We start from the raw sequence: 17,775 nt of genomic DNA on the forward strand, positions 1-17,775 counted from the left end.
AGAAGATAAGTGCTTTAGATGCTGTGAAGCGGAGATAATCATGACTAGCATTTGATATATGGTACCAGCATTTGTAGCAGTCGTAATAGTAGTAGTAGTAATAGTAATGATATTTGCACTGGCAGCATTCGTAACAGAAGTAGTAGTAGTATTAGTATTAGTAGTAGTAGTAGTAGTAGTAGTAGTAGTAGTAGTAGTAGTAGTAGTTATTCAAGACCGGACCAAGCCAGATAGCTGAAACCAGTTAGTGAAAAGAAATTGAAGTAAAAAGTTCCAACCGAGACAACGCCAATCATACGTAATAATAATAATAATAATAATAATAATAATAATAATAATAATAATAATCACAAATAACAGTATTCCAGACTCCCTGTTCATATTCTTTGTCCCGTAGTTCATTTATAGACAATAGATTTTACAGCCTTACAAATATACACAAGATGTTGGGACCCGTGTGTGTGTGTGTGTGTGTGTGTGTGTGTGTGTGTGTGTGTGTGTGTGTGTGAAGGGTTGGTGCTGCTATGTCCTTGTGAATGAGAGGTGGTGGTGGTGATGGTGACAATATTAGTATTAGTTGTTCATAGTGGTGGTGATCATGGTGGTGATGATGGTGACATTGATGGGGATAGTAATTGTGATGGTGATGAGGGTGGTGGTCGTGGTGGTGGTAGTGGTGGTAACAGTATTGGTAGCGATGGTAGTGGTGATGGTGATGGTGATGGTGGTGATGGTAATGTCGCACCATCCCACAACTGTCTCTCTCATAAAGAAAAAAATAAATAAAATGAATAAGTAAAAAGTTCTCCTAGATACATATTGCATCATTATGTCCGCCATCTTCGTCATTCCCCATCTTACAGCATAATATTTTGTATAATATCCGGGAGGAATTTTTAAACAACCCGACAAATCTGATATGAAACATTAAGTAATTTAGAAAGATTAAGATATACGTACTACATACAGTCATGGTCAGATGTCAAGTAACTCTCTGCACTCACTTCCATTACCTTTTAGCGCTTTCTTCTTATGTTAACCCCCTTGATTGGTTGATAATCTCCTTTCAAGGTCTGAGAAGATCAAAGGAAGAAAACGCTAAACACACTGAAAGTGAGTGTGGTACTCGTACTTTACTCGAGTCATGAGACCTGCACGTAAAAATTCTTAACGTTGATATCCACATAGGCATTAAATATTCCTCACGTCCATGTGATTCTTTACTTGTGACAGCACCGACCCTCACAAGTGTGCCCGCTTCCTTCACCACAAAAAAGGAACACACATCCGCTAAGTATTATAATCTTGTACTATATCGTATTAAATTATTCTCAAACCTTAAATCTGTTGTAATTTCCATGTTCCCGCTGTTGCTGCTGCTGCTGCTCTGTGTGTGTGTGTGTGTGTGTGTGTGTATGTGTGTGTGTGTGTGTGTAACAGCATGAGTTAAGTGTTAAGTGCCTCCTCTGTTTGCCCGCGAGAAGGAAAGTTGAATGTGCCAACCCTATCAGCATAATTTCACCATTACCCAAACACTTGTTGTACCTCCTCGTGGCCACACTTAGAAATTATTTACGTGCTTTGCAGCCTCTGGCTGAATCAAATCAGAGTAGCACTGGGCGCCAATCACTGCACCTTCTCTCGTTCCCTTGAGAAGTTAAACGATAAATCATAAGGCTGCGGGAAACAATGTCGAACGAAAAAAATTGAGACCATATTAAAGGTACTAGAGGTGATCGTTTGAGAATGGTCCAGTGATGTGTTTGTGGGCAAGGACGACCAGCAGGAATTTCCATGAAGATAACCACGAAAGGACCAGAAGTAGATTCATAAGAGGGCAGATCACATCTGACAGGAATGGCAACCTGTCCCTGTTTCGAACGCGTATGTTGGACTAGTGGTGGTGAGGCTGGACTGCTACGCAAACAGACAGCCGGCCAGTCAGCCAAAATTTAATTTTTTGTCCATTATCCTGCTACCTTAGTTAAGATCATGAAGAACACATTTAATTTCTTTTCAAAATAAAGTTTACATTACACCATATCCTTCTCTTTACTGTGGGTAGCGAAGGGTTACTAACTACTGCTATAGGGTACACGAGACTCACCCACCTCATTGGCAGAAACGCACTTTTTAAAAAGGCGTCTTCTTCAGTTCGCAAGCGCCTCAGAAACAAGCATTTTCTGACGGATTCCTTTAGCGCAGGTTTCCTGGGCACTTATACAAAAAACATTTTTAACTGGCTATGGCTAAAAGTACTTTTAGTGACCTTAAAGGTAATACATAATCACTTTTAAAATCTAAAAGACTTTTAGCTGCTAGGAGTGGTGATGGATACTCCTAAGCGCCTAAAATTACTTTTAGGCGGCAGGATGACAGCCTAACACTTCAATTTTCGGCAAAGAGAGGCGTCCTAAGAAAGTATAGTGATGTTCAACTAATCGAGAGAGGTCTGCCTGCCCTTGGTGACATTCTATATGAGATAGAACTTGTGAGGAATGCACTAGGGAGTCGCACTGTAGGGAGTAAGATTAGATAAAGGTCATAACTTCGTTACAACTCAGCCAACCATTAGCCAAAACTCTTCAGATTCACGCACTACATGGCATCTTCAGATTTATTCTCTCTCTCTCTCTCTCTCTCTCTCTCTCTCTCTCTCTCTCTCTCTCTCTCTCTCTCTCTCTCTCTCTCTCTCTCTCTCTCATGGGTATTATGATGAGTTAAACACGTAATATAAGCTGCAGGATTCCAGTGTTATTATAGTCTAGTGTTAGGCATAAACACCCTGCCCAGGTTTTTTTTTTTTTTATGTAGGAAGGACACTGGCCAAGGGCAACAAAAATCCAATAAAAAAAAATAAAAAATATGCTCACTGAAATGCCAGTCCCATAAAAGGGTCAAAGCAGTGGTCAAAAATTGATGAATAAGTGTCTTGAAACCTCCCTCTTGAAGGAATTCAAGTCATAGGAAGGTGGAAGTACAGAAGCAGGCAGGGAGTTCCAGAGTTTACCAGAGAAAGGGATGAATGATTGAGAATACTGGTTAACTCTTGCGTTAGAGAGATGGACAGAATAGGGGTGAGAGAAAGAAGAAAGTCTTGTGCAGCGAGGCCGCGGAAGGAGGGGAGGCATGCAGTTAGCAAGATCAGAAGAGCAGTTAGCATGAAAATAGCGGTAGAAGACAGCTAGATATGCAACATTGCGGCGGTGAGAGAGAGGCTGAAGACAGTCAGTTAGAGGAGAGGAGTTGATGAGACGAAAAGCTTTTTATTCCACCTTGTCTAGAAGAGCAGTATGAGTGGAACCCCCCCAGACATGTGAAGCATACTCCATACATGGACGGATAAGGCCCTTGTACAGAGTTAGCAGCTGGGGGGGTGAGAAAAACTAGCGAAGACGTCTCAGAACACCTAACTTCATAGAAGCTGTTTTAGCTAGAGATGAGATGTGAATTTTCCAGTTCAGATTATAAGTAAAGGACAGACCGAGGATGTTCAGTGTAGAAGAGGGGGACAGTTGAGTGTCATTGAAGAAAAATGGATAGTTGTCTGGAAGGATGTGTCGAGTTGATAGATGGAGGAATTGAGTTTTTTGAGGCATTGAACAATACCAAGTTTGCTCTGCCCCAATCAGAAATTTTAGAAAGATCAGAAGTCAAGCGTTCTATGGCTTCCCTGCGTGATATGTTTACCTCCTGAAGGGTTGGACGTCTATGAAAAGACGTGGAAAAGTGCAGGGTGGTATCATCAGCGTAGGAGTGGATAGGACAAGAAGTTTGGTTTAGAAGATCATTAATGAATAATAAGAGAGTGGGTGACAGGACAGAACCCTGAGGAACACCACTGTTAATAGATTTAGGAGAAGAACAGTGACCGTCTACCACAGCAGCAATAGAACGGTCAGAAAGGAAACTTGAGATGAAGTTACAGAGAGAAGGATAGAAACCGTAGGAGGGTAGTTTGGAAATCAAAGCTTTGTGCCAGACTCTATCAAAAGCTTTTGATATGTCCAAGGTAACACTAAAAGTTTCACCAAAATCTCTAAAAGAGGATGACCAAGACTCAGTAAGGAAAGCCAGAAGATCACCAGTAGAACGGCCTTGACGGAACCCATACTGGCGATCAGAAAGAAGATTGTGAAGTGATAGATGTTTAAGAATCTTCCTGTTGAGGATAGATTAAAAAACTTTAGATAGGCAGGAAATTAAAGCAATAGGACGGTAGTTTGAGGGATTAGAACGGTTACCTTTTTTAGGAACAGGTTGAATGTAGGCAAACTTCCAGCAAGAAGGAAAGGTAGATGTTAACAGACAGAGCTGAAAGAGTTTGACTAGGCAAGGTGCAAGCACGGAGGCACAGTTTCGGAGAACAGTAGGAGGTTGCATTATATATATATATATATATATATACATACATACAAGCAGAGCCCAGCTAACCCGCCACCAGTCCCTATCTACCTATCTACAAGACTGCTTAGAGTACACCCATATTTATGCACATATATACATGCTTATACATACATACCTATACTTTTTTTTTTTTTTTTGCAAGCTGATCCCAGCTAACCCGCTACCGATCCCTAACGACAAGACAGCTTGCCTTTTTTTTTTTTTTTTTTTTTTCGAGCCAGTGGATGTCTACTCACTGTCGCCCAGGTTCGGGTTACTCCGCTGAGCATTGCCTTTCTTCTTTTCTTTGCTTGTAGAAAGATTGAGAATATTGAAGAGTTTGGACAGAAGAAGTAAAAGAAAGGAAATCGAAGGAAAGTAGTAGATTAAAGACTGTGGGCAGACCATGTTGCTATTTTTTAAATGAAGGTATTAAGCATTTCATTGCCTCATTCCGCAAGCTATATATATAGGAGCCCCTGCTTGGCGAGAAAGGGGTTTCCTTGATAGAAATCAAGGGTTTTTTCTTGATAACAACACGGTCACCTCATTCTTGTAATTTTATGAGGGATCTACTGGGAATGTGGTGCGTGACGAACTGGGAGAGGAAATTCACGACATTTTTTTTTTTTTTTTAGTACAGAACGTTTTGCACAACTATCTTGCTCTTACTAGAGTAGATGCCACACACCTCTTGCTTGGTAATCTCTAACTTTTCTCTAATATCGAAACGCAGTGATAAAATGGTCTTAGAAATATATGCTTTGACACTTCACATTACAAGAATAATTATGCTTTTCATAAATCTTCGGATGTTTATGTTCGTCATGGATTCTTTGTTTTTCCTGGAGTTGGTATTGGGCTAGAACAAAAAAATAAGAATATAGAGACATGGAAACTTAAGAGTGACAGGACATGAATCAGGATAAGAAGGGCAGTCAGTGACTAGAGAGAATCGTAACTGCTGCATTCTGGTATTGGTAACTGGTGAACCCTCATTTCTGGTAAGTGAGGGCGGACAACTGTTGGCGGATGATGTAGTTGTACCATTCAGTACATACAGTGCCACTACCAAGGGTCATAGCAAGGACTCTGTATTAGTCATAGGTTGTTTGTGTGTTATCTTCGGCATACCACACCCAGACCCATGCTACAGCCTCACCCAGCACAGCGCAGTTCTGCACCACCTTGAAGGCTTCCTCACTTTTCCCTCGACTCAAGTAAGAACAAGTGCTGCTGTGTAAAAAAAAAAAAAAAAAAAAAACTTTTCTCCGTTGATAATAATTAAGGATACTTCCACAAACAGGCATATGTATGGATCAGTGACTGTGACATTAACAGTGGGTGATAGACAGGATGGATTAAATAGGAGGCATAAGGGAGTGGAGAAGGATTAAAAAGGTATCTCCTTAAGTTCATGGCTAACCGACAGGCGACAGGAAATTGTAATAAATGGCTTAAATCCGAGTGGGGTCATGTAATTAGTGGGGTGCCACAGGGATCAGTATTAGGGCCATTGTTGTTTTTAATATATATATATATATATATATATATATATATATATATATATATATATATATATATATATATATATATATATATATATATATATATATATATATATATATATATATATATATGTGATAGGGGGCAAAGCTCCTCCTCCCGTTAAGTTAGGTTATTGTCCTTAGGGAAGGGGGGTTCCAATGGGGGGGGATCTTCGTCCTCCTGATTAGGTTAGGTAAAAAAAAGTAAAGTTTGGTTAGACTAGAAATTTTCCCACTTGTCAAAACATGGCATCTCACCCATAGACTTTTCATGAATTTCCAAATTTGGCCTAATTTGGCTTTGCCCATCATGAAATCTCACTTTCTGCATCCCCAACCCCCCCCAAAAAAAAAGATTCCCCACAAGCCCCCCAAGCTTGCTTTGGGGGAGAAAAGAGAGAGATTGGGGATATTGACAGAAACTGCAGATTTACTGAAATTTCCTCAAAAGTGGTAAGTTTTGTCTTTGGAGTCCCCCCCTGCTCCCCCTCCCCTCCCCTTGACTGTGTACAGGTTGAGAGTTTCTAAGTCTCAGAGTAGTCTAAGTCCTCCATCTCGCGTATTTATCTTGTCCATCTCTGAACTGACTCCAACTGTTTGATATCCCCTACATACCCCAAATTCCATACAGAAGATGCATGTTCCAATAATGGACCTATATGAGTGGTAAAAAGAGGAACCATGAGGGAACAATCACAATTAGTTGTAGATTTAAGAATACTGGTTGCTATTCCTCCTGCTTTATGTACTGTATTGGATATCTGTTGATGAAATTTTAGTTTATTACCAGTGCACACACCCAAGTCCATAACAGGTTCAAAATGGGAGACACATTATTGGTGTGGTAATCAGCATCATGGCCCAGTCCAGCTCAAAAAAACATTATTTCTAGCTAATCTTAAAGCTGTACATTTTGATGAATTAAGTTAGTCCCCAAGACTGATACCTGAAAGTGTGTTGATATCTGACAGGACCTCACTATGCTCAGTATGTCCTCTTCTTACCTGGTCTTCTTACCTGGTGGGCTCCCTAGCCCTTACCACTACAAGCAAAGGCAGGGAAGCTGCACTCTGCTGGTGTGCCTGCTCTTGTAAACAAAAATTACTTAAGAAACTAACAATACTACAAGCTGGATAGTGCATCACATGCAGCAAGTTAGAAATATTTGTGTAGTTCTTCCCCCAAGAAAATCTGAGAGAGCTCTTTTAAACATACCTACTAAAATTAGAGATGGAAACAAGCATAGCATAATATGTCTGTTAATGAAAAACCTTTTCCTACACTCTAACTGGGTTCTTGTATGAGCAATTTTATACTGGTGTCCCCTTGTTTACCTTCATGAAGTGGTCAGGGAAAAATGTTGCTTGGCTCTAGTGTACTGTTATTATGAAAAATTTTTCAATGTTTTATAAGATCATTGTGAACCAAATTACAATAAATAGAGAAAAGATTAAGCAATTTCAGTTTCTCTGAGTATTCCATATGTTCCAAACCCTCAACACCATTAGTGCAGTGTTGTTGTTCTGTAGGCATGATGCATAATCTAATATAGAACAAACATGAGAAACAGTTACCATAATTGTTGGGCTTGTAACAACTGATTACCTTACTCTGTTGCTGAACAAGGACAGGAATGCTAGAACAGCTTGATCTATTTATTACAGGTACTACATGCAAGTACACAAACAAAACACAGACTCCTTAACACTTTACACTCTTAATCTCAACACAATAACTCAAAGAAAATTTTTTTCAGCATAAGCCTAGAAATACAGGCATTCACGCTCTCCAAAGTACTGCCACTTGTCACAGTTTCACCATTTATAATCTCTTCCATATACCTCCAAATTCTCACTCATGAAACACAGTAACTCCACCTTTAATACATAATCTTATACACTACAAAACATGACAGCCACATAAAATCAAAGTAATGTCAGTACAATAATAATACAAAATATAACACTAAATTATATGGCAAGAAAATTATAATGACAATGAAAGAACCTTGACCCCATCCCATGATTCACCCACCCTGGCAAGCCACACACCCCACCACATGTGCCACACACACACCCATTGGGATACAAGTCTTGCATCTCCCTCAGATTCACTATTTTATTTTCCTCACTCTCACGCAACACCAGTGAGGTCTCTCAAAGCAACAGAAGCACACATGCCAACACAAAAAAAACTAATGTTGCCTGCGGCCATACTTCAGCTAATGCCCCACAATATTTCCTCCTTTCCATGAGATACTCTGTGTTTTTTTTTTTGTTTTTTTTATGTAGGAAGGACACTGACCAAGGGCAACAAAAATCTAATAAAAAAATGCCCACTGAAATGCCAGTCCCATAAAAGGGTCAAAGCAGTGGTCAAAATTTGATGGATAAGTGTCTTGAAACCTCCCTCTTGAAGGAATTTAAGTCATAGGAAGGTGGAAATACAGAAGCAGGCAGGGAGTTCCAGAGTTTACCAGAGAAAGGGATGAATGATTGAGAATACTGGTTAACTCTTGCGTTAGAGAGGTGGACAGAATAGGGGTGAGAGAAAGAAGAAAGTCTTGTGCAGCGAGGCCGCGGAAGGAGGGGAGGCATGCAGTTAGCAAGATCAGAAGAGCAGTTAGCATGAAAATAGCGGTAGAAGACAGCTAGATATGCAACATTGCGGCGGTGAGAGAGAGGCTGAAGACAGTCAGTTAGAGGAGAGGAGTTGATGAGCCGAAAAGCTTTCGATTCCACCCCCCCCAGACATGTGAAGCATACTCCATACATGGACGGATAAGGCCCTTGTACAGAGTTAGCAGCTGGGGGGGTGAGAAAAACTGGCGGAGACATCTCAGAACACCTAACTTCAGAGAAGCTGTTTTAGCTAGAGATGAGATGTGAAGTTTCCAGTTCAGATTATAAGTAAAGGACAGACCAAGGATGTTCAGTGTAGAAGAGGGGGACAGTTGAGTGTCATTGAAGAAGAGGGGATAGTTGTCTGGAAGGATGTGTCGAGTTGATAGATGGAGGAATTGAGTTTTTGAGGCATTGAACAATACCAAGTTTGCTCTGCCCCAGTCAGAAATTTTAGAAAGATCAGAAGTCAGACGTTTACTCACTTAGTGTTTCATACCACCATCCATTCACTACACATTCAACTATAAGATTCACATGCACATGTTTTAAACACAGACATGCAAGTGTGACACTGTTTAGTGCATCCTATGACTGATTCTATAAATGAGGGTTTCATCTCAGTTTCTGTTTCATTTAAATGTTTTCTTATATTTAGGTTGAAATGAGAAACATGTTTTAATTCTGCTTTATCCATTAAGCCTAAGTTTGCCTTTCATGACAGATGTTGGCTTGACACAACTTGAGGAAGAGACTCTGAGACTTACCAGTGGACCTTCAGATTCCACCTCTGCCTGTCTGCACTGTGACGAATCACAGTTCCTGCAAGCAACCCCAAATCATGGCTCGTGCTGTGTCACACCCAGAGGCAGCAACATTCAATCGCTCACTAACTATTCGAGGCTTAGTTGAACGTGTCTTTTCTGTCACTTGCAGCCATTTGTCAAGGTTGGGAGACGGAACCATTGAGGAGTATTGTAAGGCTGGAAAGGCTCCCAAATACATTGTAAGGTTTTTCAATCCTAATGAAAACCAATTCATTCAGTCCAAGGCTTTTGAGAAATTTGATGCAAAGCTAAGTTTTAAGTTTTTGAAAACATGTTGTGGCCTTAAGGAACATAAACATGAAAGATGGTCTCCTGCTAAACATAAACAGTCTGCTGAAGAAAAGGATACATTTGAATACCTTATTGGTTACTGCTGGAATGAGTATGATCAAATCTTGCGGGCTGCATCATCGCTGACAGATGATAATCTAAATGATCACATGGACAAGATTTTGGAGGCTCTTTTACTGCTTATTGGAAAAGTTGAGGAGGAGAAAAATGTAAATGAGGCATCTTTGAAATCGGAGTTAAAGGAGCATATTGGAAAAAAGTTAGATTCTTACAGTAATTATTCCCATTCCCAACATAAGTATATTATCCTCAGTGAACATTTATTGCACCAGATGCTTGTCATGGTGTATAATCACTTAAACCGTCTGCATGGGATGTCACTTTGTAACTTTTTGAACAACAATAAGATGAACCTGGTTCCTCGAACTGGTTTTTCAAATGAACGAAAGTTTCTTGAGGGAAATCCACCCCCAGAGAAGATGCCTATCAAGATATTGTATCAGGTGGTAAAACGTGTATGCTTTAACTATGAGAAGCGGAGGACTACCAAAAGAGAAGAACTGCTAGAAATTTTGCATAATCTTAAAGAAGAATACAAAACTCCTCTAAGGAATGAAGAAGAATATAGTGACAGATGCTACAAACTTTATGGAATGCTTGAGACTGCATTTCATAATTTATGTACAAAGACAGGTAAAGAAATGAAACAGGTCATTGGAAAACTGGCCAGGGAAACATTTGTAGTGGAGCACATTCAAAAGCCATTTGAACTTCCAGACTCTTCACCCAAGAAGTCTGACTCGCCTGAAGAGTCATCAGCCTCTGTCACCACTCCCTTGCCTGTACTGACTTGTCCCAGTGCCAAAAAAGGTGAGCTGAGTATTGAAGAAGTTAATATTTGTGTACTGTTCAGGGTGGTGCGTCCAGGAGGTTTGATTTCTCAGACCCTGGCTCATGTCTTTAAAGCACTCAAGGGAAATCTTGAAAACACCCAGAAGAACAAATCTATTTTCAAGAATAATTTCACAGGAGATGAAAAGAGCCTTATAAATAAATTGAATGATGATCCTGCTGCCATAGATACAGAATTGTCCAAGAAAGACATAACCTTCCTCTGTAAGCTACTTAGATATGGTTGTCTATTGTTGTCAAAAGAAGAGAGTGCCTGGTCCATCAATAGTAACAATAAGGATACAATAGAATATAACATCACTGTCGTCAGGAAAGAGAGAAATAAATTTGCTCATGAAGTGACCTGCATCAAAACTGAAGATTTGAATATAATATTAAATACTGTCAGAAATGCCTTGCATACAATTCTGGAAAAAACTAAAACATTCTTGAAAGATCATGAATGTGATATAATGGCAGAGCTTCAAAAACATCAAAATGAAATGGACAGTGAAATGCAGAAGATTTCTCAAATTACATACGATCTGTCCCTCAATAACGAGTGGAAAGAGGTGAGTGAAATGAGAGATAAAGTGATTTTAACTGCCCAGAAGGAGCTGAAGCAGCTGCACCTGTATGGGGAGGATATGCAGAACATGTCCCCCATCACTGGCAGCACTGACTCCCGCCACAAGGCCCTCACCATTGAGGCATTGTTTATGGAACGTCAGTTGGAGGATAAGGATGATGTAAATGCTGGAGTTAGGGGCACATACAAGGTGGAGGATATCTTATTCTGTCATACTAGTACACTTGGTTCATTCAGAGTTTTTATAATTCCTGGAAGACCTGGAGATGGAAAGACATCCATTTGCAAGTATCTATTTCATCTTTGGTCTCAGGATATTGCGGCATCCTCTCTAAAGGGTGTGGATCTGCTATTCTACATACCTTGTAGATATGTCACAATTAAAAGCCTTTCTGCATATCTGAAGGGTAAACTTCCTAAATCATTAGGAAAAACTAAAAATGAGGATATAGTTCCTCTCCTACAGGAGCCCCAAGTTCTCTTTGTGATAGATGGCTATGATGAAGCTGGAGAGGAGGCAAAGGGCCTCATTGATGAGATTCTTACCTCCCTGCCTGACAGTAAGATGATAATCACCACCAAGACTCAGTGGGCTGCCAAACTCATAGATAAGGTGCAGACCGTGACCTTCAATTACAAAGTCTTAAGGATTGAAGAAATGACAGAAGAGATGCGTAAGCAGTATGTCAAGAAATTCTTCATTGCCATGAAACAGGATACTGAAGATTGCAACAAATTTCTGAGATACCTTGATGAAATGAAAGAAAATTTGAATACTTTAATAATTATGCCCCTTACTTTTTCTCTTCTGGCTCTCCTCTGGATTAATGAACCTGCAAATGCAAAAGAGATAAGAACATTAACACAATTATACTACAAATTGATAAACTTGATCATTAAAAGAGTCTCTAAACAGCTTCTCAAGGATGACTTTTTCCTGTTCCGTGATTGGGTGATAAAGCTGGGAGAGATAGCTTGGAACAATCTCAAGAAAAAAAGGCATTATCTTAATGAGCCAGACCAGATGTCCTTGTACATGAAAGCAAGACACCTAGAACTGGGTTCCGAGGGCTACAACCACCTTATGTCCAGTCTCCTTTACTGTGAGATCCATGAGAGTCTGGTTACTGATGAAAAAAAAATATGGACTTTTACATTTACCAGCCAGCAGGAGTATTTTGCTGCTGAATACATAGTTTATGAGATTAGTCAAAACAAAGCTACATCTCTCAAGAGTATTCTTGAACTCTCAGGAGAAGTAAATGAAAAATATAAGAAAAAGTTGCAAAGGTTGATTCCAGTTATAGAATTCATTTGTGGGCTCCTTATTATCTGTGATGGATTAACAGAGAGACTAGAAGAGATAACAGAAATAATGTCAATAAAAGAACCATGGGCTTTCATTTCACTGGAGAAGATGTTTGAACATATGATACAGGAAAATAAACAAGTAAAAGATATGGTAAGAAAAATGTTTATGAATGAGAAGCTGGCCATTTTTCATAATTATGACCCTAAGAGCACTCTTTGGGTGTTGAATAACACATCTTTAGTTGCCCAGAAGGAAGTGACAGTGCTTAGTAATGTGAATGATTTGCCACAAATTCTGCCCATACTGAACTTTTTGCTATCTGAATCATGCAAAATAAAAGTTTTAGTGGATGTTGATAAAGTGAGCAACATCTCAAAATTGACCAAGTTAATAGAAGATGAAAAATATAAGCATGTCAGGTTTTTCCTTGCACCTTGGAAACCACTTTGCATCTCTGAGGTAATCATGTCCTGGACCTTTAACACCCCACTCTACCTCTCCCTGTGTCCTGAAGTCTTCCCATTGGTGTGGTGGAAGTTGCTCATGTGCTTCTTAACCATGGACAAGAAAGTGAACAAGGTGATTTGCAGTCCTACTGACCCCAAATGTTTGAAGCTTATAGAAGAAGGAGCAAGCACACTAAAAGCAGAGCTCATCAAAGACTTCTTTCTGATGCCAACAGAAATAGTTATTCATGTTTAATCCTTTCAGTACCATAGCAACAGTTTTGTTATATTATGAATATTGTTATAGATTTATATTAAGTTTAGGGTTTTTTTTTTTTTTTTTTTATGAAGGTGGTAAAAATAAGTTGATGGTACCCCTTCACTACAGTTTCATATTTATTTGCTTCATATTGTTGCTAACAGTAGAAATTGTCTGTATTATTGAATGGCATGTTGTTGTGGAAATTATTTCATTTGATATTATTTTTACCTTGGTTGGATGCAATATGAGTCCTGTTTTTTTGCATTTATAATTGATATCTATGTTCATCTTTCATGTATTCCTCCCAACACTGCCCCCAGATTGTCCTTCCCACTACTCTCTCTCTCTCTCTCTCTCTCTCTCTCTCTCTCTCTCTCTCTCTCTCTCTCTCTCTCTCTCTCTCTCTCTCTCTCTCTCTCTCTCTCTCTCTCTCTCTCTCTCTCTCTCTCTCTCTCTCTCTCTCTCTCTCTCTCTCTCTCTCTCTCTCTCTCTCTCTCTCTCTCTCTCTCTCTCTCTCTCTCTCTCTCTCTCTCTCTCTCTCTCTCTCTCTCTCTCTCTCTCTCTCTCTCTCTCTCTCTCTCTCTTGAATATTACTTTTAGTTGAACCTTGTGACTCTCCTTTAGATGTAAATTTAAACAGAGAGCAATTCTGATTACTAAATACATTGTTTTGACCAAGTGAAATACCTGTAAAATAATTTCAGTGATACACCTCTAATTCCTAAGTTTTCTAATGTGTGAAGTAAAATTTTGTGATATAAGGTGTCAAGAATTTTTGATGAGTATATAAATTTTTCTGTAAGACTTAATTTTCTCCAAACATGTGTACACATTGTTGACAAACATTAGTATTGCTGATATAATGCCAGTGTTCATTTAAAAGATGAGAGGAAATGAGTTTTTGAAAAATGTATTTTCCTAATTGTGATAATTAAATAGAAATGGGGCAATAATTGTTTAAGTTTTATAGGTATATCCATGTAAGGCACATTCAGTTATACATATATAGTCCATTCATTTAAACTACCTTTTCTACCCAAAAAGAGGGTTTATTATCATCTGCTGTCTTTTACTCTTTTTTTTTAATATGCTGCACATAGTTTTCAGTAAATGATTTATATGTATTTTATGATGTTTGTAAAGTAGATGTTATTTATTTTTATATTGTTTGTTACTATGCCCTAAAGTTTATGGACATATATTTTTGCAAATGTATCTTTTCTATTTTTCTTTTATACTGATTTTTAGAGCTAATATGATGTATGGGCTAACTCCATTCATTCTATTTAAACTAACCTTTTCAATGAGGAAATATTTTTAGATAGTAATTTATTAAATTCATTATGAAATAGATCATAGACCTCATCAGAAGATTTATGATTTTAGTATACAAGTCCAATCAATAAGAGCAATAATATTGGTGAAATTTCCTACTGAAACTGTAATAGCAATGAATCTTTTACAAATAGACCAACGTTCTTGTTTTACACAGTAGGAAAATTATCAGAAATGTCAGTTCAAATTACATAGTATAAGCTTTTCTTTTTGCAGCAGTGTTGACCATATGTGGTTGTTGGGTGTTGGTGAGGTGCTGGTTTAGTTAATTGCCTCAGTTATTTAAGGAAAAAGCTTATAAATTCAGACGCTATTATTATTTAATGAATTAAGAGTGAAATCCATGAGAATATAGATAGGTACCTTGATATTTTTTTATTGATATTTTAAGCTCTACCATTTTAAGCTGAAACTTTTTTTAACTGAATTAGTTTTTGTTTTATGCACATTTTCTGTGTTAAATATTTTGATCTCTCTTTCTGTTCTAATCTGAAACTTTATATGAATTGAATAATTTTTGTTATATACACATACATTTCATATTACATGATAATACTTTTTGTTACCAGATAACCCTTTCTTTTATTCTATAAAAAATATGAATAAAAACTCAGAAAGACATATAGTTGATATATATGTATCTATGTACTGTATTTGATTCTTGTGATCAATTCTCACCTTTTAACTTGAAGCTCCTTCCTCACAACTATAAGCTCTTTCTTGTAAACTTTTCCTCTTAACTCAACATGCCCATAACTCCAATTCCCTTTCACCTTAAGGTCCTGTTTACATGAGGCAGTTGCAATTGCACTTTTAGAAGTGCACAGTAGCATCTTCAGCATTAATCTATGGAAGTATTCAGACAGCTGCAGTTTGGAAAATGTGTGGTTGCCAGATCCCCCTCGCACACATGCAGTTGGCGGGCATGTCAAGATACATAAAAGTGAATGGCGTCATTCACACAGGACGGTGGACCATATGTTTTGAAGGCAGGGGACAGCATCATTGGTTGTATACCACCCAATGAGGGAAGAGACTGCACATTACCATGGCAACCTACAAGTTTCTTTTTCTGGGCAGATGGAATCCCTCATCATGGTGTTGGATAAAGATGCAGGATGTCCTCCTTCATTAATTAGATCAAGCAAATTGTCAAATGATTTCACTGACATTCTCAATCATTTTAAAAACTGTTGTCATGCTCTGTCAAAGAGGGATACAAAGTTGTAAACATGCCATAAGTAAACCCAATGTCATCATTATCGTTGTTTGTGCCATTTAAAGCAGCAATGCAACAGCCAAACACTTGCTGTCTGCTCCTTATCCACACTGGCACTACATGCCACATGTCAGATCACTCACATGGGGGGAAAAAAATTGGATCAACTGTGTGGTTATGCTGCGGTGCAAAACACACTGTGTGAATAATTGCAACATTAAATGTGTGGTGGTTGCCACAGTTGCAGTCGCTTTGTGTGAACAGGCCCTAACTCCATTCTCCTTCCTCCTTTCTCTTAATTCCAACCTCTTAATTTTGTGTAAAAAAATTAAATGGTGTTTTCTGTGGCTGTCCTGTGTATGTAACTTCACTTGTAGTTCATCTATATCAAGTTGGTGTTTTGAGTTAAGAGACTGACCAGAATTAGAACACACCATTCAAGTGTATACTGTGGAAATTAGTTACCTGAGACAGTGCTTGTGGATTGGTGAGAAGAGCAATGAAAGCATGTATGAGGAATGTACTATAAGCACTTAGGCAAATGGAATGAAGGGTGAAGCAGTGGAATGGGTGAGAAGAGATGGTTTGACCTCATAAAAGCAATGAAGATTGAGAACTTTATAAAGGTGTATGTAAATGAAATTAAAGGTGCTAATAGGAGATAAGTTGTAAGAAATAAATGTGTGAAAAAGGTATTAATAGAGGTGAAGTGCTTTCACAAACAAGCAAGAGAATATCTGGGTAGGGAGAAGTGTAAAGAGGGTCTTTTACCATGTCCACCCCTTCAAGGGACACTACTAGAGGCAGCAAAGCATCAGAGATAGATAGAAAGATGCGTAGTCAGTAATGTGAAATTTGAAGTAGAAGCTTGTAGATGTAGTAGATGTAGCTTCCTATTTCTGTGCCTAAGGATAACTGCTTTGAATGCAGCATAATGTTCATGCATGAAAATCAAAGACATCAATATATGGAGGGTCTTCAATGAGACAGTAATATAGAACTGCAACTATATTCCTTTTCCATTTTATATACTACTGTTCTGCTTACTTTGTATACGAGTATGCCACGTGACACTTGTACCACTACTTAATGTCCATGTGTCACCATCTTTTACGTGAAAGTAATCTGTGATGTACAGTTTGCTTTTCACCCCAAGCCAGTTGTAGGTGCCTTGATTCTCTTCCTTGAGTAAGATAAGGCTGGCCAGTCAGTGTGGGAGTGAATGGCAGCCTTCACTGTGTCAGTTCACGACAGAGTACAGTGCTGTTTCAGTGGTATACTTATTAATGTGCCTTTACCCACAAATACTGAGTAGCATTCAAGAAAGAAGTTCAGAGTGTGAGAAAAATTAAACAACTCCGCTATGTATTTCTTTATAGAATGTTGTACCTGCAATATGTGCCTTGATAGTTCATATAAGTGAAGTCAGTGAAGGTGAGATGTTATTTGCTCATTGATATACTTTATTTGTATTACATAACTGCTTTCTCTCTCTCTCTCTCTCTCTCTCTCTCTCTCTCTCTCTCTCTCTCTCTCTCTCTCTCTCTCTCTCTCTCTCTCTCTCTCTCTCTCTCTCTCTCTCTCTCTCTCTCTCTCTCTCTCTCTCTCTCTCTCTCTCTCTCTCTCTCTCTCTCTCTCTCTCACAGGCTTAACCTTTTACATTTTAGTATTTTAGAAGCACAAGACATTACAAAATATACATCTTCATGTTACTGAGGATGCAGTGCTTATCAGCATATATTGTATAACATATACATGATAAAGTTGTTACTATGAAAACATATGTTTACTAATCCCTTCCAGTGCCCCAAAACCCCAAAATGTATCAATATAAAATGCAGACAGAAATAGATATTGCAGTATGTATACATTGCAACATGAAGTTGGTTGAAGTGTCTGTACTTTCGTGCACACAACATTGGAAAGAGAAGGGAAGAGAAAGAGGAAAAGATAAAAAAAAGTTATTATAAGGACTTGCAAGCAAAAAGGAGAAAGGAGGAGGAAGAGGTATAGGTTGAAAAAGCTGTGTACAAGAATAGAGGGATATGA

General features: G+C 38.6%; 1 protein-coding gene across 2 annotated transcripts; it reads left to right on the forward strand.

Moving 5' to 3' along the window:
- The first annotated feature begins 5,300 nt into the window (after window positions 1–5,300).
- LOC135107682 (uncharacterized) lies at window positions 5,301–17,286 on the forward strand. 2 transcript variants are annotated; one of them, XM_064017814.1, is made up of 2 exons: window positions 5,301–5,606; window positions 9,279–17,286. In XM_064017814.1, the coding sequence occupies exon 2, from the start codon at window positions 9,396–9,398 to the stop codon at window positions 13,164–13,166; it is 3,771 nt and encodes a 1,256-aa protein (XP_063873884.1). In that variant the 5' UTR covers window positions 5,301–5,606; window positions 9,279–9,395; the 3' UTR covers window positions 13,167–17,286. The 2 variants fall into 2 exon arrangements, with proteins under 2 accessions (XP_063873884.1, XP_063873886.1); XM_064017816.1 differs by having other exon boundaries at window positions 5,305–5,390.
- Window positions 17,287–17,775: the final 489 nt, after the last annotated feature.

The sequence above is a fragment of the Scylla paramamosain genome, chromosome 15, assembly GCF_035594125.1.
Source record: "Scylla paramamosain isolate STU-SP2022 chromosome 15, ASM3559412v1, whole genome shotgun sequence".
NCBI classification, from domain to species: Eukaryota; Metazoa; Arthropoda; class Malacostraca; order Decapoda; family Portunidae; genus Scylla; species Scylla paramamosain.

Excerpts from the sequence above, each read along its gene's own strand:
- LOC135107682 (XM_064017814.1), top strand. The coding sequence starts at position 9,396 with ATGGCTCGTGCTGTGTCACACCCAGAGGCAGCAACATTCAATCGCTCA.